The sequence below is a fragment of the Coptis chinensis genome, chromosome 3 (genome assembly GCF_015680905.1).
Source record: "Coptis chinensis isolate HL-2020 chromosome 3, ASM1568090v1, whole genome shotgun sequence".
NCBI classification, from domain to species: domain Eukaryota; kingdom Viridiplantae; phylum Streptophyta; class Magnoliopsida; order Ranunculales; family Ranunculaceae; genus Coptis; species Coptis chinensis.
In genome coordinates, this window is record NC_141458.1 from 121756526 (window position 1) to 121779243 (window position 22718).

General features: G+C 37.9%; 3 protein-coding genes and 1 pseudogene across 10 annotated transcripts in view; 3 read left to right on the forward strand and 1 right to left on the reverse strand.

The window, feature by feature from the left end:
* LOC147513885 (WD-40 repeat family protein / beige-like protein) overlaps positions 1-6931 on the forward strand; it is a 35706-nt gene extending 28775 nt beyond the window's left edge. Inside the window, exons 29-32 of the mRNA XM_086597204.1 lie at positions 3574-3943; positions 5258-6048; positions 6164-6286; positions 6385-6931. Coding sequence (XP_086453330.1) covers positions 3574-3943; positions 5258-6048; positions 6164-6286; positions 6385-6459 — 1359 coding nt within the window. The 3' untranslated portion in view covers positions 6460-6931. The remainder of the gene's footprint in view (positions 1-3573; positions 3944-5257; positions 6049-6163; positions 6287-6384) is intronic.
* Positions 6932-14404: 7473 nt separating this feature from the next.
* On the forward strand, positions 14405-15190 carry LOC147513886 (14 kDa proline-rich protein DC2.15 pseudogene; annotated as a pseudogene). The gene has a single exon (XR_015215732.1). The product of XR_015215732.1 is annotated as a 14 kDa proline-rich protein DC2.15 pseudogene (transcript).
* A 1254-nt stretch (positions 15191-16444) lies between these two features.
* LOC147513887 (uncharacterized) lies at positions 16445-22610 on the forward strand. Of its 6 annotated transcripts, none has more exons than XM_086597207.1 (6): positions 16445-16757; positions 16828-16904; positions 17008-17201; positions 17270-17399; positions 17483-17625; positions 22277-22610. In XM_086597207.1, exons 1-5 carry the CDS (start codon positions 16586-16588, stop codon positions 17618-17620), a joined length of 711 nt encoding a protein of 236 aa, XP_086453333.1. In that variant the 5' UTR covers positions 16445-16585; the 3' UTR covers positions 17621-17625; positions 22277-22610. The 6 variants fall into 6 exon arrangements, with proteins under 6 accessions (XP_086453333.1, XP_086453334.1, XP_086453339.1 ...); XM_086597208.1 differs by lacking the exon at positions 22277-22610 and adding an exon at positions 19190-19366 and having other exon boundaries at positions 16559-16757; XM_086597213.1 differs by having other exon boundaries at positions 16560-16757; positions 17014-17201.
* Positions 18965-22520, reverse strand: LOC147513888 (cytochrome P450 704C1-like). Of its 2 annotated transcripts, XM_086597205.1 has the most exons (6): positions 22227-22520; positions 21753-21968; positions 21390-21680; positions 20989-21309; positions 20580-20783; positions 18965-19355 (listed from the first exon to the last, which is right to left on the reverse strand). In XM_086597205.1, the coding sequence occupies exons 1-6, from the start codon at positions 22518-22520 to the stop codon at positions 19173-19175; spliced, it is 1509 nt and encodes a 502-aa protein (XP_086453331.1). In that variant the 3' UTR covers positions 18965-19172. The 2 variants fall into 2 exon arrangements, with proteins under 2 accessions (XP_086453331.1, XP_086453332.1); XM_086597206.1 differs by lacking the exon at positions 20580-20783.
* Positions 22611-22718: the final 108 nt, after the last annotated feature.

Sequence of the window (22718 nt, forward strand, 5' to 3'; positions counted from 1 at the left end):
AGAAGGTGTCAAGTTAGCGAGGTAGAAGGATAATTATCATTAAAAGGGGGAAGAGTGACCTTGCTTAAATCAGCACTTAGCCAAATTCCTAATGACTCTCTTTCTCTTTGCCCAATATTCGAAGGTGTGGTTAACAAAATTGAGATGGAGTTTAGAAGGTTCATTTTTGGGGGTTAGTAGTGAGATGAAGATAATACATTTGGTTAGGTGGGATAAGATAGACTTTGTCTTGATAATGAGGAAGGAGGGCTACGTTTGTAATATGTCAAATCCAGGGATGAAGCTCTTTTGTTTAAATGGTTATAGGGATATGAGGAGGAGGTGGGGGCATTTATAGAGAAAGGTGATTGTTGTAAAGTATGGGGAGGATGATAGTGTGTGGAAATCTAAAATTCTAAGTGGGCAACATGGGATCACTTTATGGAAGGAGATAACTAGTGGATGAGATAAACTCAACAAACGCATAATCTTTCAACCAGGGGAGGCGAGACTATATACTTTTGGAATGATATTTAGGTGGGATAAGTGATGCTTAGTGACCATTATCCAAGTATCTATGATTTAGCGGTTAACAAGGATGCTGAAGTGGTGGACTATATGTCTAGAAGGGTGACTGAGGTGGTTTGAGATGTGATTTAGAGAAGAAACCTTTATGATTGGGAATTGTAAATCTTTGCCTTTATTATTAGGAGAGGGATTTATAGGGAGTTAGATAGGAGAAATTGGAAATGGGACAAGAATATGGTGTTTCCAGTGAAATCACTTTATCGTGTGCTTGCCAAGCAAAAGGCGCAAGAGGAGCTAGAGGAGTAAACAATTTTCTTCATAAGAAGATAGGTTGATTTTTATCCTGTTTCAAGTGGTCTTCTTTACTTGGCATATCTTAGGTGCATTCAAACAATTGACAATGTAAATAAAAGAGGTAGGGATATTTATAACTTATGTTCACTTTGTAAGGTGTTGGAGGAGGATGTGGACCACCTACTAGTTTTTTGTCCAATGGATAACCGACTTTGGGAGGTGTTCTTCTTGTATTGTAATATTGTAATAAACCTTGGAGGTGCCCGGGTGATATTAGAGAGGCTCTTGGTGGCAACATCTTCATGGAGGCCTTTTTTTAAGAGCCAAGTGGCTAGCGGAACATCTTCCTAAGGCAAATAACGTGGCGGATTTGGTTAGAACGCAACCGGAGAGTGTTTGAGAACAAGGAAAAGGATATGAACTTGATTTTGGTAGATATTAAGGAGATATTGTATGATTGGTCAACGAAAGTCTCCATCTATAGGAAGTTGAGATTTCTTGACTTTATTTGCAATTGGGATACATTAGTTCTGTACTTTTTGTATTTGGGAATCATGTAGGAATGTAGTTAGCTACTCTTAGTTCCTTGCTAAGTGCTAGCTATCTTAATTGTAACACTTTTATTGGGAATGAAATAAAACTTTTGCGAATAAAATATAAAATTACTTTCTCTTTCCCTATTCAGCTGAGAGAAAGGATATCTTGTCTTCTACTCCTTGGAGGATGCTGAGTTTATTTCAGTGGTTTTTGAAGTTTTGGCCAAAGTGGATAGGATGATTAAGCATGTTCCTTTAGCTACTATTCGGGTGGGGCTATTTGTTTTTCTCTTTTCGTTTTTGATATGTAAAGATATAATTGTGATCTAGCCAAATGATTACAGCAACACTAAGATTATCTATCCTGTGGCCAATCGTCTTAGACCACATAAACCCATATAAATAACCCATAACTACCTAACTCCCTACGTACAAACCCTAATAGTAAATTAAGTATATAAAGCATCATGACCATAGCAAGACTCGATAAAGTTACAAGCATTCTCCCAATATTGTAGCAACACCCATATAAATAACCCATAACTAAACTACCTAATCCCCTACATACATACCCTAATTGTAAATTAAGTATTGACAATGGCAAGACTCGATAAAGCTGGAACCGAAGGTACTCACAAGCATTTTCCCAATATTGTAGCAACACCACTGACAATGTCTGCTAATCTTCCACCATCCTATACCAGTTACTGCCACACACCTTCCTTCCAATTCAGTTGCCCCACTCTTTGTCCCGGTTGATTATTTCATCTGAGAATTCTAGATCCAATTTTTCATCATCGTTGTCGCCTTTGTAATCAAAATAATCACCGAGGTCCCTGCTATAGAGCTATCCTACGTTTGAATCCTTTCTTTCTCCTCCTCTTCCTTGCCTCTGTGTCTATCAACCCTTCAATCTTGCCATGGCTTCTATCGACTCTCACGCCCCATATTTTTCCGGAACCTATCCTTTCTTCACGCCGTTTTTGGGAAATGCTTAAAAGGGACAGATTGCATGACTTTGTACTCCACTGTGAAATCTGCTATCATGCTTTTAGAAGTCTTAGTTTGTAAAACACAAACATTGTTTTCCTTCTGGAGTCCTGCTCAAAAGAAGCCCCTTCATTTTGGAGTGTCTTGCTCTTAAAAGATAATCTTCTAGTCTCATTAAGGCTGCACATGGATTTTCTTTGAAAAGTGGAATTGGGGTTGTAGAGTGATAGGAGGTGGGAGTTCTCTGGTAGCATTGATCCCTTGTATGTTGTTCCTACTTTGCTAATGAAGGTGAGATTTGGTCCTACGTTATGGTTTCAAATCCCAGACCATATCTTGGAACTGCCTCATATCTCTGGTAAGTCCATTATGAGCTGATGGGACTTGTCTTTTTTGGTTTCATGTTTTGTCCTTCTCTTATTATGCAAGTGTAATGTAGGATACCTCATCTGACTGTATTCTTGTTTTGACGAATACTTATAGAACTATTGATGGTGATGTACATGACCTATGCTGACTTTTTGGAGCGTGTTCATGAAATCAAATTCATTGTTAGAGGGTTGTTTATGAATATTATTTCTTTCTTCATGTTTGAAGGTTTAAACCCTAGATTTGGGTGTTTTGTCCATTAATCATAATTGATGTTGAAGCTTCCGCCAACAAGATACATCAACTATACTTCACCAATTCAAAATAAAAAATAAAAAAATCTCTGGTAACTGGTAAGTGTCAAATGTATTGTGGATATTTCTTCAGTAATGAACAGTACACCAGTTTGCTATGTAACATTTCCTTTATTTTCTTCAATTGTTTTGTGTACATGGGAAAATTGTGAATGAACATATAGAACAACGTTATCTTGTATTATAATGACCGATTTCTGGAATCTGGACTCTACTGAAGTGCAGAAAACAATACTCTGTCTTTATCATTGACTTTGATCTCGCACTTGTGGACATGTTAAATTCCTATGTTACATTAACACGGATACAAAGTGTCCGACACGGCGAAATATAAAAAAAATTGAGGTATGTATATTACATACAATATGTGTCCAACACGGACACGTGTTTACGTATCTGACACGGATTATTTTTCAAATATGGTGTTGTCCATGTGACATAGTTAAATTCTACTAAGCCAAACATATATATCCTGTTTGATTCTCTTAGTAACATTTTAAACATAAATGAGATCATTTTGAGTAATCTTTTTTACTTATTTACTTATTTGCCTTTTTTTTTAGACGATCTTCCGGAACCCCAATGAGATCAAACCGTACGTACTTCCAAATTCTGAACGCTGTAATGTACCTGCTGCTGCCATCTATGCGTTATCGGACTCTGTCATAGTTGTTGATGTAAATGCTCCAGCAGCACATGTTGCACTGCACAAGTGGCAGCCGAACACACCTGACGGTCAGGGCACACCATTTTTGTTTCAACCTGGTAAGGCCATGAGTAGCTCCACTGGTGGAGCCTTCAGGCGTATGTTCAAGGGACAAGCAAGTGGTGGTTCTGAAGAGTGGCAATTTCCCCAGGCATTGGCATTTGCAGTATCTGGAATCAGAAGCTCTTCTGTGGTTGCTGTCACATGTGACAAAGAAATTATCACTGGTATGCTACTGGAACATGTTCTTAACTATTAGTAAATTGTCCCTAAATGTGAGTTTGGTACATGATGCATGGTAATGACTAATGACAACCTTGGTAGAGCAGATTCGTTATCCTATAAACTGTGTTTGGCTGAGAGAAAACATTAAGCTACTCTTCTCTTAAGGTCATATAGTGCCCTTCTCTTAAGGTCATATAGTGCATCACATCACACAATCTCCATTACTGAGCTTAGATAATGGTAAACTGCATCCATCATCCATCAAATGATATTAAAAGACGCTAGAAGATAGCTTCAGCACCTATGTGAAGTGCTCTGCAATCTGCACTTGATGTTGGGTGTTGTCTAGTAGATTGGCAATGAGCCGATGACCAAGTTACAGATAATTACTTATTGCATTTTGAAATTAGAAGGTTGAATTGTGCAACAATTGCATACATATTTTTCTCTCTCTCTCTCTGTTGTATCTCCAAAACTCTAAAAATTTGCTTCCCAGAGGTTCACATCCAGCTTCTGCAGATGAGTGTGGGTAGGGGGAGGGGGAGGAGGAGGAGTGTTTTCAACTGTTTAAGATGTGTTCTATTCAATCATTTGGACCAAGGACAAGATGTTAAAAGAAAGTTTTAATGTCACTTGATGTCATCACTGGAATACACGCTAACGCATTGTATATCAGTATAACGTCAGAAATAGTGTAGTGTTTTGGTGTAAAACAGAATGTCCTGATGTTCTGGTATACGATAAGATCGTGTCTCTTCGAGTGTTCAAATGTATCACAATCATGGTTAATAGCTCAAATTGGTTGAAATTTCGACCCTCCTACAGACCTAAACTTTCAAAATCTCGATACAGTAAAGCTGACAGATTTCAGGTAGTGTCAAAATATCCTATATATCTTACTTCAAGGAATAAAAGAAATCTGTGATATCTCCTGAATTCTGTGTAGTTTCTCCTAAGATTTCAAGTAGGAGTGTCATATGAACATTCTAACTCTTTATATTCTCCATTTCCTTTTTGAGGTTTTCTTATTCGACAAGTTTATTTTATGCCTTGTTTTTGTTTTTTTTTGCTCTGTCAAGCATCAATGTTAAAAATGACCCAACTATCTAAGTACTGCTATAAAATGAAAATCTATGTGAAATATTTTAATGTTCAGCGAGAGATGGAAAGAGTGCATTCAGTATTACTCAAGTATCTAAGTACAGCAAGCATGTCTACTTCTCGAGTCTTTTTAGTGAATCCTTCTAGTTGGAAACATATTATATGTGTGAGACAGATAGAATGAATGGTGTAGTGATCTATTCATGATTTACCAGGTGGGCATGCTGACAACAGTGTTAAGTTGATATCGTCTGAAGGAGCAAAAACAATTGAAACAGCGGAAGGGCACTGTGCTCCAGTGACTTGCCTTGCTCTCTCACCAGATAGCAACTATCTTGTTACTGGGTCTCAGGACACAACTGTAATACTCTGGAGGGTTCATCGAGCATCCACATCTCTGTCTAGCAATATCTCTGACACCCCCACCAGCTCTACCACACCCTCTTCTTCTGGAAGCAGTACCTTTTCAAACAACATATCTGACACAAGCAGGAGACGGCGAATTGAGGGCCCCATGCATGTTTTACGAGGTCATCTAAGAGAGATAGTTTGTTGCTGTGTCAACTCCGATCTGGGCATTGTTGTTTCATGTTCCTTCTCTTCTGGTGTGCTGCTACATTCCATACGGAGGGGTCGATTGATCCGGAGACTCATTGGTGTGGAAGCTCATTTAGTGTGCCTTTCGCCCAGCGGTGTCATAATGACTTGGAATAAATTGGAGCAACGGCTCCGCACCTTCACCATTAATGGGGTTCCCATCGCCTCAGCAGACTTGTCCATCTCGGGTAGCATCAGTTGCATGGAGGTTTCAGTTGATGGAGAGAATGCACTAATTGGTACAAGTTCGTTGTCTGGAGATAGTGGAACCTTTGACAGTAGTGTTGAGTTAAGACTGAACAAGCACAGTGTCGACAATATTGCTCAGGAAGCAGACGGGAAAAGTGTTGACAAAAGAGTGGATATTTTTGCACCTTCAGTATCCTTCCTGGATTTGCATACACTCAAGGTAGCAATAATTTGTATAAAAAATTAAAAATTGGATGTGAATTTACTATTATTCCTTCTTAATGCTATCCCTAGTCAGTGTTCTTCTCCTAACGGCCAACTCAATATTTCAACAGGTATTTCACACTTTAGAGCTTGGGGATAAGCAGGATGTAACAGCCCTCGCTCTGAACAAAGATAACACAAATCTTTTGGTTTCAACAGGCGATAAACAATTGGTTGTCTTTACGGATCCAGCTGTAAGTAATAACACTTGTTAACTTTGTATACCTTTCTAATGTGAATTCTCATGTGGACATTCCTGTTTATATATTTTGGTCCTTATCCTGGCCTGCAGTTGAGCTTAAGAGTTGTGGATCAAATGCTTAAGCTTGGGTGGGAAGGTGAAGGCCTTAGTCCCCTCATAAAATGAAGCCTTGGCCCACAGATTATGTTTTGGTTTTTTTCTTGAAGGAACATAAAAGCTGTGTCCTGCAAACAGGTTGCCACTATTGATGATCCCTCAAAGACTTGGAAGTCTTGGGGACAATGACCCGAGTTTCATTAGCAGCTATTCAGAGAGTTTCAAGGGTGTAATATATGTACTCACTTGAGATAAACATCAAATATATATCACATACACTGATACGCTGTGTGTATTAATCGGCACGATAGGGTTGCCCCACCCCCTTTTGCCACAGTGAGTTGTAAGTTTGGTCCATAGAATATGAGATAGAGTTTTTGGTCATTACTCGCTTCAGTGAGTGATAGTCCTGGTTGTATCTGTATAGTCTCATGAAGGTTTTGCAGTTGTATCTATATGTTTTGATGTAACGTTGGGATATTTTCCTGCGATATTTGAGTTGTACTATACAATCGATGGAGATAAAGGAAGTTTTCTGATTCGTGTATGTGTGTACTCTTAAAATATTGTGCGCTAGATAATGATGAAAGTTTTAAGCAAGGAGATCAGAGGAGGAAACTATAACAAAGCCTTATGCAGTTGTCCAGTACTCCAGTTGTCCTTGAAAATTTTGAATAAACAGTGTATTCCAAAGCCTCACATGGCTAATGGCTTCGCCAGATCCAGTATTTACGGCTTTAACATTGCACGACGATTATTTTTTCTTATAAGCATCCGATCTTATGCACCAGTGGTAGCCGGTAGGTACCCCGTACCCGGGCATTCGGTCCAGCCCATCACGCAGTAAAAGCGGCGCACCACGCAAACCTTGTTGACTAAAGCCATTGGATGCTCCAGCTCATTGCACATGGAGCCTTGAGATTTTAGTTGTGGCGGATCACTACTGCAGTACTGCTCATCTATAGTGGAGAAGATTATAAAAACCCACATCTCAAACAATACATTCCACATTTTTACCTCTCTCATCTCAAGTACCATACTAAATCATATTGTGTTCAAGATGGGCTGCAAAAAGCATACAATAGGTGCTGTAGTCTTCCTCTTCCTCAACCTCAACCTCCTCTTCTTTTCCATAGCCACAGCACAATCTTCATGCCCAACTACAGTAGTTCAACAGCTTCAAGATTGTATATATGGGGCTGATTGTGATGTTTCTGTAGCAGCTTGTATCCTACTGGCACCATATGACGAGATTCTCATAGCTGATTGCTTGTGCACTGCCTTTGGTGTATCTCCCGGTGGATAATGTCCCTTTCGCTATCTGTGGGCATAATCCTCTTCCAGAGTATCAATGTGTATAAGCAATGCCATGTTTTTATTTGTCTTCTTTATCCTCTACAGTTTAAGTTGAACTGTTTGTTTGCGATTGATGGATGTATACGTTGGTTTTGTTTGACGCCTTGTTACTGGGAATGGTGGCCACCTTAATCTGTGCCACCCATTGCCGTTTATACTTCATATTTTCATAATATATGGTAATCCCAGCGGCCAGCGCCATTGAGATTTATGTGTTACAACCAATATAATGTGAATGAATCCTTACCTTGTTTTTCATCCCAATGCTCTTTCATTAAATAAATCTCTGGACAGCTGAATACCTGTAGGGAGCACGTAAATATACAAGGGCGATACTTAATAGCACCTGCATGTGAATGTCGCTAATGTTCGCCTGACATTACTCTTGTGCTATGCGCCTATGCATATATGAACATTTTTTTGCTAAGGGTAATTGGTTGTATTGAAAGTAAAACTGAAATAATGTTACATTGTGTGCTGGTGAGAACCTTGAGTAAGGTTTCCAACATTATAAGAGTTCAAAACAAAAATCGGAAATATGTTGAATGAGGGCTTTCCACCCTGCGCACAAAAGTAGGCCTGTTCGACCACCATTGATTCACTCTTTTAGGCAGTGTTGCTCCTCTTTTAGCACACTGGTCAGCAGCAAAGTTTACTTCCCTCCAAGTGTTTGTGAGAATGATGTTAGTTTTATGCTTCACTGGGTACCATTGTGATCGAACTTTCCAGTGGACGTTATCTCTTTGGAAGGCTTTAACTGAAGCGGTGGAATCTGACTCAACCCATATGCAACTTGCACCCATGTTTATGGCATTTTCAATTCCATGTACTATAGCTTTCGACTCGGGAACATAGTTTGTAGTAATGTCAAGCCTTCCAATGTATGTTCCAATAACTTCGTGTGTGTGTCCTTAGGACTACCCCTAGCCAGCAGGGCCTGGGTTTCCTCTTGCATAGCCATCAGTGTTGAGTTTGATCGAGCACATTAAGAGGTGGAGCAGTCCAGTAACATTCCAAGCACCTCCTGAGCTTGTTAGATAGACACAAAGCATGTTGTTGCCGATCTTTCTGCAGATTAAATTTCGTTGTGGATCTACCTATGCTAGAGTAACAACTATACGTAGTATTTTGTTTGTTTGTTTTGCTATGTGTTTTGGTTTTGAATTTAATGTTGCCCTTGCCCCTAATCAAGGATCCAATCCTAACTCCTAATGGGCGAATTCAACGATTTAACAGGCATGTCACATTGTGAAGCTTGGGGATAAGGAGGATATAACGGCCATTCCGCCATTCCATAACCTAAGATAAGTAGACAACACAAAGATAAACGAAAATCTTGTGATTCTCAAGGGCTCATGGCTAGTAAACAGTTCATATACTTTAAGCGCAGTTGATAACCATTTATCTTGAGTTGAGCTTAAGAGTTGTGGATCAAATGCCGTAGGCTTGATTTTTGGAACTCGAAGGCCTTAGTCCTCTCCAGGGACGGACCCAAGTTGAATGCCTAAAGTTTCCTGGAAAAAAAACTACTTCTCTTAATATGTAATAACTTGACTTCGCCCACTAGTCCACCTCACTCCACCACTTACACTAAGCACCACCACGCATCACTTCTTCACAATTAAAACGAACTAAACAATAGGTCTTCAATTCTCATCCTTTATTCAATTTCACTAGTTTCTTCATTCATCTTCATTTCTGTACGTGTATAATTACACAAAATTTGTATGTTTCTAGTGTTCTCGACTGTCCTTATCTATCAATGAAGTTCAATATTTTGATGCATCTGTTGTTGATTGCTTTTGTGTGTGAAATCATTTTACTGAACATATAACTAGTTTGTTTGGTTGTTGATTTGGACTTGAATACCCCAGTTGAAAACTTTGGGTCCGTCCCTGGTCCTCTCATAGGCCCTGGAGACTATGTTTCGTTTTTGCATGAAAGTTTTTTTTTTTTGATAATTGAAAGTTCTTCAACAGTGCTTCATCCGTCAAACATAAGTCGGAAGTCTTGTTCAAAGATGTCCAGCATTTAGCCCGAGTATTTCCAACCCTAAGGCTAGGAGCCAAGGAGCCTAGGACTTAACTAATAATTACCTGAAAAACAAAGGGTTGGTATAGATATATTTACAATAAATCATTTTGGGGGAAAGAGGGAAACCACACTATATAACAAAAATATCCTTGATATTGCTTCGGAAACATAGAGATGAGGAAGAAGACTAGAAGAGTGCACTACTGTACCTTTAAAGGGGTTGCACGTTGCAACATAGATTTCGTTATAGATATACAATATATCTGTGAATACATAACTCAATTGCATATATTTTATCAAATTTCAGTTCAATTCGGACAAATTATAACCAGTAAAAAAACTGAGTTAAATTATAAAAGCAAGTATTTGCAACTGATTTATCATGATTTGTCACAATATAACATGTGAATATGTACAGAATTACAAATGCATACAATTACCACATTTCCTTGAGTTATAAGTAGAACGTAACTTAATTTCCTAATCATACATGATCCGCTTCTATTGTGGCCCAATGGGATAAACATATACTGGTTGTTAACGAAATTGTTATGGTCAGATGCATGTGTTGCAACTTGCAACCTGAAAAAGCGTTGTTAATAAACTTCATTTCTCGGGTGCTTCTCTGTTAATAGCTTGATTATAAACATGCACACGGTGTGACACGGATTATAATAAAAAATTAGGCCCGTGCAAAGGCCTCTTGAATCTTGATGTTTTCGTGAAGTTAATTATTGCAGAGTACGTACGTAATAAGTTTTACTATAAACAGATGTTAATCACAGTACGAACTTTTTTTTTTCGCTATCAAACACAGTACGAACTTAAATGTGCAAGATCCAAACTTAGTTTAAAACTTTAGTTCTAAAATTTACGATTTACGTGGTTTATATTATATTATACGTGATTTCATTATTTCAAGTTGAGTTTCTACAAGTACTACTTCTCTGGGAACTTGGAAAGTTGGAAGTTGGAACCTCATGTTGCTTTGGCCTTTGGATATATAATACACACAAATGGGTCGGTGCTGCGGTGCATGCAATGCGCTTCGTATATTCAATAGTTCAATTTGCAATACTTTATTTACTAATATTTACAATGCAATCCATCACTTAGACACCTTTCTCTAACCAGTTTCATTTCTCAAGTACGTAGTAGTAAAACATTTAGAGTTTAAGAGATGGGTTCCAAAATCCATATATGCATCAGCTCTCTTCCTGGCCCTTAACCTCCTCTTCTTTGCCATAGCCACAACGTACAGCACAATCTACTTGCCCTATTGATTATACAAAGCTAGGTGTGTGTGTTTTTTTTTGCTAACCGGGTGTCTGGGCCAGCTTAGGCACACCTCGACTAATTCCGGAGCCCTGGTTGGAATTCGACTGGATACTGCTTCGCCAGTGGCCTTATTCAGGGAATCGAACTAGTGACCATTAATGGGGAGCAAACCCAAAGCCGAACCAGTTGTGCTACCCCTCAAACTAGGTGTTTGTACGTGTTGATTTGGTTGGTGTTTTTTTTCATTCGATTTGTCAGAATCACTCTCTGTAAATGGTTTGGGCTTAGACGTTGAGGACTCCCAAACAGTAACTGTTTGAGCTGTCTTACGCCTAGACTTGGGAGTTAATTAGGACTCCTGCGACTTTGTCTGAGTGTCTGAGTGTTCGAGACAAAAAGGAGGAGCTGTTGGTATGTACGTAGCTGTAGTCTGTAGAGATCATATCTAAATCTAACTGGTTTACTAGTGTGCATGTGAATTATGAGTTTATGACTGCTTGGTTAAAGAATCAGTTGACACCAGACTACAGACATACACTACAGACTAGCAAACGCGCATTTGGGAGATGAGATGAATGTAGTGAACATGCATGGGGTCAGTGAGGGTGACCTGTTTGAATAATGAAATTAGACATACAAGTAAGAAAATGAAATTTCTTAGATTTGCGGGCATGGATTTAGGTGACAAAGATGCTTGTGATATGGATCTATCGTCTATAGATCTATGTGCGCTGTGTGTTATTGACAATTTGCCATATTAGTTCCCACCTCGGCACCTCTACAACTATGACTAACTATCTCTTGTGAAGAACAAGACTATTCACTTTGGAGTAAATAACCAAAATATAGTTACTAGCAGTGAGATAGCTAGCTGAGAAAGTTCGTTGAATAAATTAATATATCAGGCTAGACCTTTTGACCTTTTCTTGATCTGCTTTACGGCTTTTACTATATACTGTTTCTTCATTTTCCAAGTTTTGTTGGTAACAAATTCAACATGCTAATGCACGATTTTTACACTTACACTGATTAAGGTCAGCCAAATTCATAGTTTGTATTTGCACTACAGTGGAAATGATTTGAGTGAGTCGTAATATCATATACCAATAATATCCCTATATACATATCAATGATCCAAGTCATCCAACCATGGGATAGGTTTAATTAAGTCCAAGTACTTTTATTGATGCCTCTTACACTTGAGAAGCTGAAAGCATCCGAGCATCTCAAGCATCTAAAATAATGTAGGGTTGGAACATCAAAGCAATCGATTGCTGTTTGGTAGTTATCAAGGATGGGTACAGAGGGGATCTGAGGTGGTGTGCTCCCCAAGAAATAAGCCAAAATGCCCAATTTTCAATTTTAATCATAGTCTAAGGACATTTGGGTTTTGAAACCATTGATGATGACATTTTTTAACTTATAACTACTAGAAAAACCAGATTTCACCGTTTTAATTATTAATAAGGATAGATTTGCTTTTTTATTTTTTACTCTTTTCAATTTTACTCTTCTATGTTTGGTATGCACCGACGATATGTGCATCGTGGTATCTTTTGATGAACATGCGTATTTTTTTTGATCTTTGGTATCTAATGCAAATGCAGATATTATTTTCGCGATGATGGTTCTTATACGACGGTTTGCATCTTATTTTTTTATGATGTTTGGTATGCACTGACGTCTGTACATATTTAAAGGTGGTATGCACGACACCTGTGCATATTATGGTACTATTATTTTTTTTCGGACAAAAGTCAACTATTTGTCTTTGAGAGGGTTTTTGAAACAAGGGTGGGTTTTTTTTTGGCTCGTTATTTCAGAATTTGGTACTTTTCAGTTTTGTTCCTTTTGGAAAAAAGAGATTCAACTAATTTTATTTCTACGATATTTCCAAATACGCCAATTGTAAACGCGTGAAGACTTGGTATATATCTGGTGTCAACTGGACAAGTGGACAACTGGTCAACTTAGCGTGGATTGTATCTTGATTAGACTGCATTCGCGGCAGGGGAAGATGAAAGAATTGGTACATGCATGCATGCAATGAGGGAAGACAATTGCCAAATGCATGAAGCATACCCTCTTCACCAGTTCACCTACCTCAGTAGTCAGTAGTCAGTACATTATAACAATTCAGGTTATAACCAAGAGCAAGAAGTATCTATGCATGGAAGTTACAAACTTACAATACTACTAGAAAATAAGGAGATCTGAAGACATGACACCCGAACTCTTCATCATACTTGTACGACTGAAATATATTAATCCCAAGTTCCCAATCATCAAAGGGTTAAGGATAATTTAAGTGTGTTAATTTATTGACTAATAAAGAATTCGAGTCCTGAATTTTCAGTTTATTGAGATAAACAATTGAGCAACTATGCTATGGTACTCATAAAGCTTGCTGTTATTGTTGAATTTAATTTCTATCACTTTCTTCGGTAACGTCGGACTGTCGGTACCATTTTGAGTATTCGGGTTTCAAACAGAAGTATCCCACACGTACTCTGGCTGTCAATTACCAGATACGATTGGAATTGTTAATCGCGCGAGGAGAACTTTTAATAAGAAACGAAAAAGGAAATAAAGTCACTTGAAGACTTAATTATATAGAGTGAGGGTTACATCTGCATATGAAGTCTAATAAGCTACACTATTTCCTTTTTCCTTGATGCCAAAAGTTGTCGAAGCCTAATTAAAAAGATATTAAAGGGTCGGGGGGGTCTCTTGTGACTCGTCTCAATCAACCACAAATTGAGCAAGTCTAATAGCTAATATTGGGTTATTGCAACTGGATAAAATGATATCCAGTTCGTCAAGTGAAAATGTTAAATTAATGAGTCAACTTGAGCAAATTAATTAGTGTGAAAAATAAAAAATATAAAGCATTGTGTATCGAACAATGTATTGCCTAATTTCATCAGTTATCAGCTGAAAACAGTTTGAGAGATGGTTAACAGATATGATCAATCCTTTAACCTCACTAATTCATGAACTTGAATTGATTCATGAATTTGTACTTGAATGACAGAGGAACCAAGTGATTCGATCGATATGATTAGTCATCATGAAATGTCGTTGGAACTATCATCATGAAGTCCGAGAGTTTAACTAATGTTTATTAAGCCATAATAGAGTCACTGCACATATGTAAATTCTGGAGATGGGAAGATTGCAGCTTGGCAATGATATATCCCCACCGCACATACATCCAAATGTAGGAGGATCACATATTTCCCACCTAAATCCATGGCCAATTGACACTAGCGCAAGGATTATATTCACAATATATATGCTTCTTATACCAAATTCAAACAAGTCATCAGTCTCGAGCTCCATGATTGCATCCCTATAAATACTTACCATCACTAATACATTTCATCACTCACACACCTTTAATATCCCTAGTACCACTAAAAGTACTACAAACAGTTATAAGGAAATGGGTTCCAAGTGCTATGCATCAGCTGCTCTTTTCCTTGCACTAAACCTCCTCTTCTTTTCCCTAGTCACTGCAACAAGATGCCCTCCTCCTCCTCCTCCTAAGCCAAAGCCATGCCCTCCTCCTCCTAAGCCAAAGCCACCTCCATGTTCTGCTTGTAATCCAGAGCCTACTCCAACGCCACCACCTTCAACGCCTACTCCCACACCTACCCCGAGTACTTGCCCAAGAGATGTTCTAAAGCTAGGCGTTTGTGCCAACTTGCTTGGTGGATTGGGTGGTGTCCTTGTAGGTACTCCTGCTAATAGCCCTGATTGCTGCACTCTCATCCAGGGGCTTGCTGACCTTGAAGCGGCTCTGTGCTTGTGCACTGCTATCAAAGCCAACATATTAGGTACCAATCTCAATGTCGCAATTTCCCTCAGCTTGATTCTCAACAAATGTGGAAAGAACGTCCCATCTGGCTTCCAATGTGCCTAAGCAATCGTATCACCTTTAAGAATATATATAGTTGTAATTTGTAATATTAGTGAAACTGTGGAAGTTCTTTAGCAAGTATTCGCACTAAATATCTTGTTGTTTTGCTTATCAATAAATTCACCCATGTAAGACTCAGAAAGAGTTGAAGTGACGTGTAATATATATTCAACTTCATTAATATATATGAATTACTTGTAGTTATTTTAATTAAGCCCGTTATATGAACTCTAAATGAACTCCACCACTAAAAGTGGATTTATAAGATGAATTGAGGGCTGATTTTTGGTGAAGATAGTCTTCTCATAATGGAGAAATTTTCTAACAAAAATTCAGCATAAACGAAAATATTTAATCTTGTCAAAAGTTGTTTTGAAATTTGAAAAATCTGAACCGTTGAATAATTTTATAACATTGTAAGTAAATTTCGACACGTTTAGACATATTCAAATATGCTTATTTTTTCTAAAAATGATTTATATTGTGGGGAAAATATCTCTACTAAAAATCAATTTCTAATTTATTGTTTTCATAGTGAAGTTTCTTTGGAGTTTATATAAGTAGAGTTCATATAAAGGCTGGTATTTTAATTTATCATATCTAAGAACCTGGGCTTCAATGAGCGCACACTTAATATTTAACTGATAGTGCAATTTTCTGTTCAGTTCTCAGATATTGGGACTTCCAATAGTTATGTTTTTTATCTATACAGTACACACTAGCACAGTACCGTCTTATGTAGTAGCTATTTTGACAACACGTACATTCCTGTTAACCTCTAGTGCGTGGACCTATTAGTAGGAATGTCTATCTAGGACCTTGAGGATTTAAAACACATCGGCCCCTAAACATTAACAAAATTCTATTGTTTTGTCCGTTTTTACGAAAATTTCTTTTTCATTCCATGATACGTCCGAGTAATCATTCACAAACCCATATATACATGCAGCCATGTTGGACTGATGTTATGGACTGAGAAATAAAAAATTAAAGCACTCCATGCATGTAGGACTCTGTTATAGACTGAAAAACCACGTCTTTTAGTTAGAGACGAGGTGAGTTTTCCACCGTATTCGATGACAGCATAATCTAAGAATTACAAAAATCATAACCCGGCCGATCAGACGTTTAGGAAAAACAGTGATATAATTATTTACAGATTTAATTAAGTAAATACAAGTAAAAATGAAAATAACAATTTAACGTACAGTGTGTCAATTTAACAATTTAATGCATAGTGATAGTGATCAATGATATTTATATATGCTCTTAGATTTCATTGATACCTTGTTGCCTGGGTTTCACGGCAACAATCTCTAAATGCAACTTCCTGCTACAAACTGGTAAGATAATCAATACGTTGCTTAATTACATGCTGGTGCAGTGAGTGTGATAGCATCAAGTGCATGCAAGCAAAATTGGCTTATTAAGCGAGACACTTGACAAATAAACAAACCCATGACACAACGTAACCGGCCCAAGGGTCCAAGGGATTCTATAGACGGGCCTTATATTAAGAGGCCCACGATTGATCCAGAGTCCAGCCCACATGGTGCCCTACACACTTATCAGTTATCGTTTGAGTCTTTGAGAGTTAGAGAGAAGATGGGAGGGAAAGGGCAGAGGAGGAGAGAGAAGAATTATAGAGCAGCACATGGAGATGGAGGAGGAGGGTATTCTCGTCTTCCACCACCTCCTAAAACTTCTGAAATCGATGCTCTTCCTTCCAAACTACGCCGCCTCATTGACGTCACCAACAATCCTCCCACCCAAAAACGTACCACCCCTCTTCTTCTCTCTCTCCCTCTTTTTGTGGCAACGTTATTTAACGGCTTCTTTTCTTGCAGGGAAAGTTTCAAATGATGTTGACAATAAGAAGACTCATAATAAGAAGCAGAAGATAAAAACAGATGTAGTGGTCAGAGTAACATCTCTCTCTCTCTCTCTCTCTCTCTCTCTCTCTCTCTCTCTCTCTCTCTTATATTAGTTATTACTTTTATATTGTAATATGATTAATTTATATGCAGAAACAGAGGGAAAAAGTAGAATCTAGCTCCAAAACTAATAATAAACTGAAGGAGGAAGGTGAAATTTCTGATGAGGAGATAACTGATAAGGAAAAGGAAAAGAAAAAGAAAAAGCATGTGAAAGACCTTCGCTTCGATACAATTAAGGAACTGGGTGGTTCTTATGGCTCCAAGAAACGAGAACGCAGGAAAAAGTAATAACTCATTCCTTTACTCTTCTTTCATTTCCTTTCTTTTATCAATGGAAATTGAATATATGTAGGTACTTGGAAACAAAGAAAAAGAAGCATAGGAAAGGGAAGATAGGAGAGGGCCAAGAGTTTCCTGGGCATGAAGATATTCAGTTTGGAGACATAGTTGTTGCTCCACCAAAGTTGTTAGCACTTCCTAAGGTACTATGTTTTAATGTTACTGATGTGAAATTTGCAAAGGCTCTATTCTGTATTTTAAAGAGAGCTATTCTGATCTTTTGAAGCCATTGAAGAAGAAAGTCCAAGATGCTTCGCATGAGAGACTTCGTTTACAAGCCGTTGAAGCATATAGAAAGCGCAAAGGATGGGAGTCAAGACCTGGACTCCACCTTCCTCCAATGCTACCAAGCTCTCCGGTTTAATTGGTGTAAGTAATTATATCAATTCGCCCACATAGTTTTTTCTTACCATGTTATACAATGCATTATATTGATAAATCTCATAATAGCAAAAGATTTCTGCTTGTTATGAATCTGCTTGGTTCTTATAGAAGGTACCCTGTCTCTCTCTCTCTCTCTCACACACACACACACACAGACACAAAACCTGAAGATGCACCTCACTTGGTCAAGTGGGAGAGGGTTAGGCAGAGGCAAAGATGGCCAAAACCTGAAGATGCACCCCACTTCAAGATACAATGTCTATTCTTGACTGTTTCAATAGAATGATATACTTCAAAATAAAAAAAATATAGACTTCGAACTATAGTAAGCATCACCCTTCTCGCAAATGAGATTTAAAAGGTCTTTAAGGGCTTCATGTCAACTTTTTTTTTTTTAGTTAGAGAAGCATTTCCTAAGAAAGTTACAAGGAGTTCTGTTTTCTTAGCGAAGTTTTAGGGAATTCGAAGAGCTTGCTGTATCTTTCTCTAATGAAGTGAAAATGTGAAATCATTTGTTCTGAGAGTTTTCTATACCCTCAGACGGGGAATTAGCTAACGATGATGACATTACTAATAAAAAGAAACAGAGATTGTGACGGGGGTTAAGAGTGAAGTTTTTTACTTTGTCGATTTTGTGTTTATTACTTTATTTTGAGGGACAAGTACACAAATCAAGTACAAGCATATGATGTACATATGCGTATAAATGGGTCAACCATGCAATTATATACACCATTCTTATAGGTGTACCAATAAGATTTTAGTACTACGTTAATAATATGAGTTCATCCATCTGTTTAGTTTTTTTCCTCTTCTTTCCTCAATATGTGAAACTGTGAAAGTCTAATGAAAGTGGGTCTATGATCATATGTGTGTACTTATACATTACTTGGAAGCTGCTCTCATGTTACATGGAAACTAAATTGTAGTTATCATCTTAATTGGTGTAAATGTGTTTTCTACTATGTTTACACTGACATGGTTACCTGTCGGATACCAAATGTCCGACACAGCAAAATATAAAAAATTGAGGTATATCACATACAATATGTGCATGTGTCGTGTGTGACGCCGACATGTATATGACACGGATTATTTCTAAAATATGTCTTGTCCATGTATCATAGGTTTTCTTATGTGTTGTTGTATGCATATTTGTGCATTGCATGTACAAGTAAGTCTTGGTATACACAATACATGAAAAATGGGAAGAGAAGTGTTTATAGTTTTTCTGGTGTGTATAAATTAGGACTAAGGAGTGTCTCATTCACTTTATCCCGATGTGTATGTTGCACCTGCCTGACATCTGAATGACCCATAAATCTCAATGACCAAGAATTTTCAATTGATGCGGGAAGGAACTATATAATACCTGGAAACATGGCCATTATACCTTTAAGTAGTTTGTAGGCTTGACTGTATATTTCTATTACAGCTACATTTGAAAATTTTCTACATTCCATGTCAAATATTTCCCAATTTTCCTTGTACACATAGATTGAGTAGATGTTTAGTAACTAGACGTCTCTTTTTCATGATCTGTGGATAGCGTGAAGATGGAGGCCCCCGTCAATGTGAAGGGTGAGCATAGTTTTGTAATTGACAGCCTTCTTTTGATCACTTAGCTTGAACATGAAACAGCCTAAGAGGACAGCAGAAAATATTTTCATTTGCCTGTAAGCAAATTCTTTTCCCAAGCAAATGCGCGGACCCGCCTGTGAACCATTACTCTCTGTGATTTTAGTTTCCTTCTAATGTTGGAACTTGGAAATAGTAATATGAAACAACTAATGAAGAAAGCAACAAAAAGAAAAATAAAAAAAAAAAAACACACTTAAAAAAGCAAAAGGAAAGACAGTATTTAAGGGAAGCAAATTACTTAATTTTGTATATCTTTCTTGTGGCTAAGTTTGCCACAGTTGCTTCCTCTAGCAAGTGTAATGCCTAGTCTCACTAATTACTACCGTCTACCATGAAACTTCATAGTTCTGTGAATCTTTTGATTCCATTTCATCTTCTAAGCTTCTTTAGGTTGTGGAAGGTTCCTTTGAGAGATCTATATATCAGTGGGACCTCTGTTTTTTTTTTTTTTTCTGTCCATGAATTCATGTTCTATCTGCAATTTGCATTGTTATCTAAAGGAGACTAGATTTTACACATAAGTATTGGTTCTTGGGATGCTTTGGGTTCCCTAACTCTTTGATGATAAGTTAGTCTCTCACACAAGAAGAAATATGGTCTGGTTCTTCTTTGCGTCGATTGATGTGGGATTCAATGTGGTGTTGTTGTTGTTGTTGAAGGAAATGTAATAGTTGTTAGTGAGTATGTTAGATCATTCATGGGTGAGGCTTTCCTTCAAGAGGCTTCGACATTAGTATGTGATAAATCATTACTATAGTCTATATACCAAGGATCCAGAACAGGTTCCTAGCCTATGGGGTATCAGGTGACAATCCCCCTTATTTAGGCCACTGCGTAGCTGATGTTCTTTGAGATGATTTTTTCTAAGTTCACAGCTCGTTTTATGTTCTACATATAGTATTTATCTTATCCCCTTCCCTCCCCTTTTTTTTTTTTTCCTTATTTTTTAGTCAAGGACTCAAAATTTATATGTTATGGTATATATTTGGTCTTCCAGATGTCGATATATGTTGGCGGTATTTAGATCGATCCTATTGGAAAGTGAGAAAATATTGTTGATTATCAGTGATTCGTTGCCAGTTTTCATACTACTCTTATATATTGCTTTTGGCTGGCCTAAAAGTGGATATATATCAGTAATTGATCGCCAATATTTTGGACTGGTGGGCTGTGAGGGATTTATGGGCAAGTGTATTGTTGGATATAAGTTGAAAGGGGGTTTTGACGGATAAAAAAAAGGGATGCTGAGAAGAGAACAATAGGAAGCAGAAAAGAGTCGAAATATATTTTCAGATCACCTGGAAAGCTGTGAACTTAAACGGGCTCTCACTGTGAAAAACGCCATTGTTGTCTAGCCATCTTTCTGGGCGGAAGTTGTCTGCATCGTCACCCCATATGGAATCCATTCGACCCATGGCATATGGTTGATATGCCACCATATCTCCTTTCCTTACTTTAAATCCATCTGGAAACATATCGTCTGATAAGCAGAGTTTTGCATCCTGTGTGCCATGATGTGGCTCAAATGATTAAACACATTATAGTATTTACTGTGAATGTGGAGGTGTCTATTGGCTCGCTGGCAAGCCTTTGAAGAGTTGGACCCTTTGGGGGTATTTATGGCCTTGAATTTTCATTACATATAGAGGTTGGAAAAGCTGTTGTCAGTTAAATAAAGTATCATGTTAAGGTAATATATTCACTTACCACAGGAACTGCAGGATAGAGTCTTAGAGTCTCAGTTAGAGCTGCATGGAGGTACTGCATCTTTTCAAGGGCTTCCTCTGTCATACTTTCTACAAACTCACTAAACGGTTCATTTTCTTTCGCTTTAGTCATTTTCCTCACTTCCTGTGCAACCTTTTCCTGTATTTGGGGATGCTTACAGAGCATGTATAGGAACCATGAAAGGGTTGCAGCTGTTGTGTCTTTTCCGGCAATTATGAAGTTGAGAATTATGTCTCTCAAGTATTTTGGGTCTGTTTCATTTATATCCAGGAACCTTGACAATATGTCTTCTTTTTTCTCCTGCAATCCCCACATGTCCACAGTAAGATATTTATGTAGTCTGAACAGACGGAACGTCAAAGGTTTTTGTTTTAACTCACATTAGGAACATCTATTGAATTGGAGAGACTTCGTATCTTGCAACTAATCAGCTTATACACGAAACCGTCAATTACTTGTATGTTTCTCTTTAGTGTTGCTTCCGATCCTACATTCAGGAACCTTTTTATCCTCCAGAAGATGTCAACATAACGCCACAGTGTTATTGCACTCGAGTCATCGAAGGCATTAGCAAAGCTGGTTCCTTCTTTACTTGATCCACACATACTATCCAGGTCTATACCAAATGCAACTTTAAATATCGAATCCAAAGTTGATTTCATGAAGAGATCCTGCATTGAATACATGTGTTATACTTTCCAGAAAAATAAATCATAAGTTTCAACTTAGGTCCCCGCACTCACTTGAATATCCATTGGCTTGTTGGAGGTCGCAGACTCAGAAATAATCTGTGCAAGTTTTGCTACATTTTTTCGGAATACTACGCTGCTAAAGTCTCTCAAAACCTTGGTGGAGAACTCATAACTGGACACCTTTCTCTGTTGGCGCCACTTATCACCATCTACAGTGAAGATCCCATCACCCAGGAAGTCTTTTAAAATGTTGTAGTTATAGTAGCCCTGCGAAAAGTGATTTAGGATCTTGATGAGTTACTCTCAAGACTATCCAATTTTGTTGATATGTCTAACAATATGCAGTTTCGGTCATGCTTAATCCAGCTTGCTTTGTGCAAGAGAGACAATCAGTGATTCAAACTCTATTTATTTATTTTTATTTTTTTAAGAAAAACTATAGAAATAACTTGGCCGACTTATGAACTGATTATTTTCTTTTGAACCATGGAAATCTTCAATTTTGAACTGCTTACATGAACTTACCTTGCCATAATTTGCGAAATTTGTTTTGAGGATGTGTTCAACATTTGCAGGGTCCGAGGTATAAACTTCACTGTTGGAAAAACCGAGTAATCTGTACGTTTGATACTTGCGAGCGAGATCTGTCATGTAGTCGTGCAGCCTATTGAAGTTCTGAAGTTGGTTGAAGATGGTCCCAGCAATGGGATGGTATCGTTCCTTTGATGATCTTTTAGTGATGATTTTGACCATGTAGATAGTAAGCAAAACAGCTAAACTTGTTGCAGCCAAGATTGGGAGGTTGATGAGGAAATCCATGAAGTCTTTTAACAGAAGACTGCTTTAGGTTGGTTCTTTTTGTAAGGGTATAGCTGCATTTATATGATTATTTAGTTTCCCTGCATGTTATATCCTGCCTTGGATTGTGATATATGCCTAAGTTTATTCATTATGGGAGAGGTTAAAAGGACATATACGTTTGACATATAAATCCACTCACGCTGGCAACCACATGAT

Coding starts and splice junctions, on each gene's coding strand:
- LOC147513887 (XM_086597207.1), top strand. CDS start 16,586: ATGGGAGGGAAAGGGCAGAGGAGGAGAGAGAAGAATTATAGAGCAGCA. Junction 16,758..16,827: donor CAATCCTCCCACCCAAAAAC/GTACCACCCCTC, acceptor CTTTTCTTGCAG/GGAAAGTTTCAAATGATGTT. Junction 17,202..17,269: donor AAACGAGAACGCAGGAAAAA/GTAATAACTCAT, acceptor GAATATATGTAG/GTACTTGGAAACAAAGAAAA.
- LOC147513888 (XM_086597205.1), bottom strand. CDS start 22,520: ATGGATTTCCTCATCAACCTCCCAATCTTGGCTGCAACAAGTTTAGCT. Junction 21,681..21,752: donor ACAAGCCAATGGATATTCAA/GTGAGTGCGGGG, acceptor TATTCAATGCAG/GATCTCTTCATGAAATCAAC. Junction 21,310..21,389: donor ATTCAATAGATGTTCCTAAT/GTGAGTTAAAAC, acceptor TGGGGATTGCAG/GAGAAAAAAGAAGACATATT.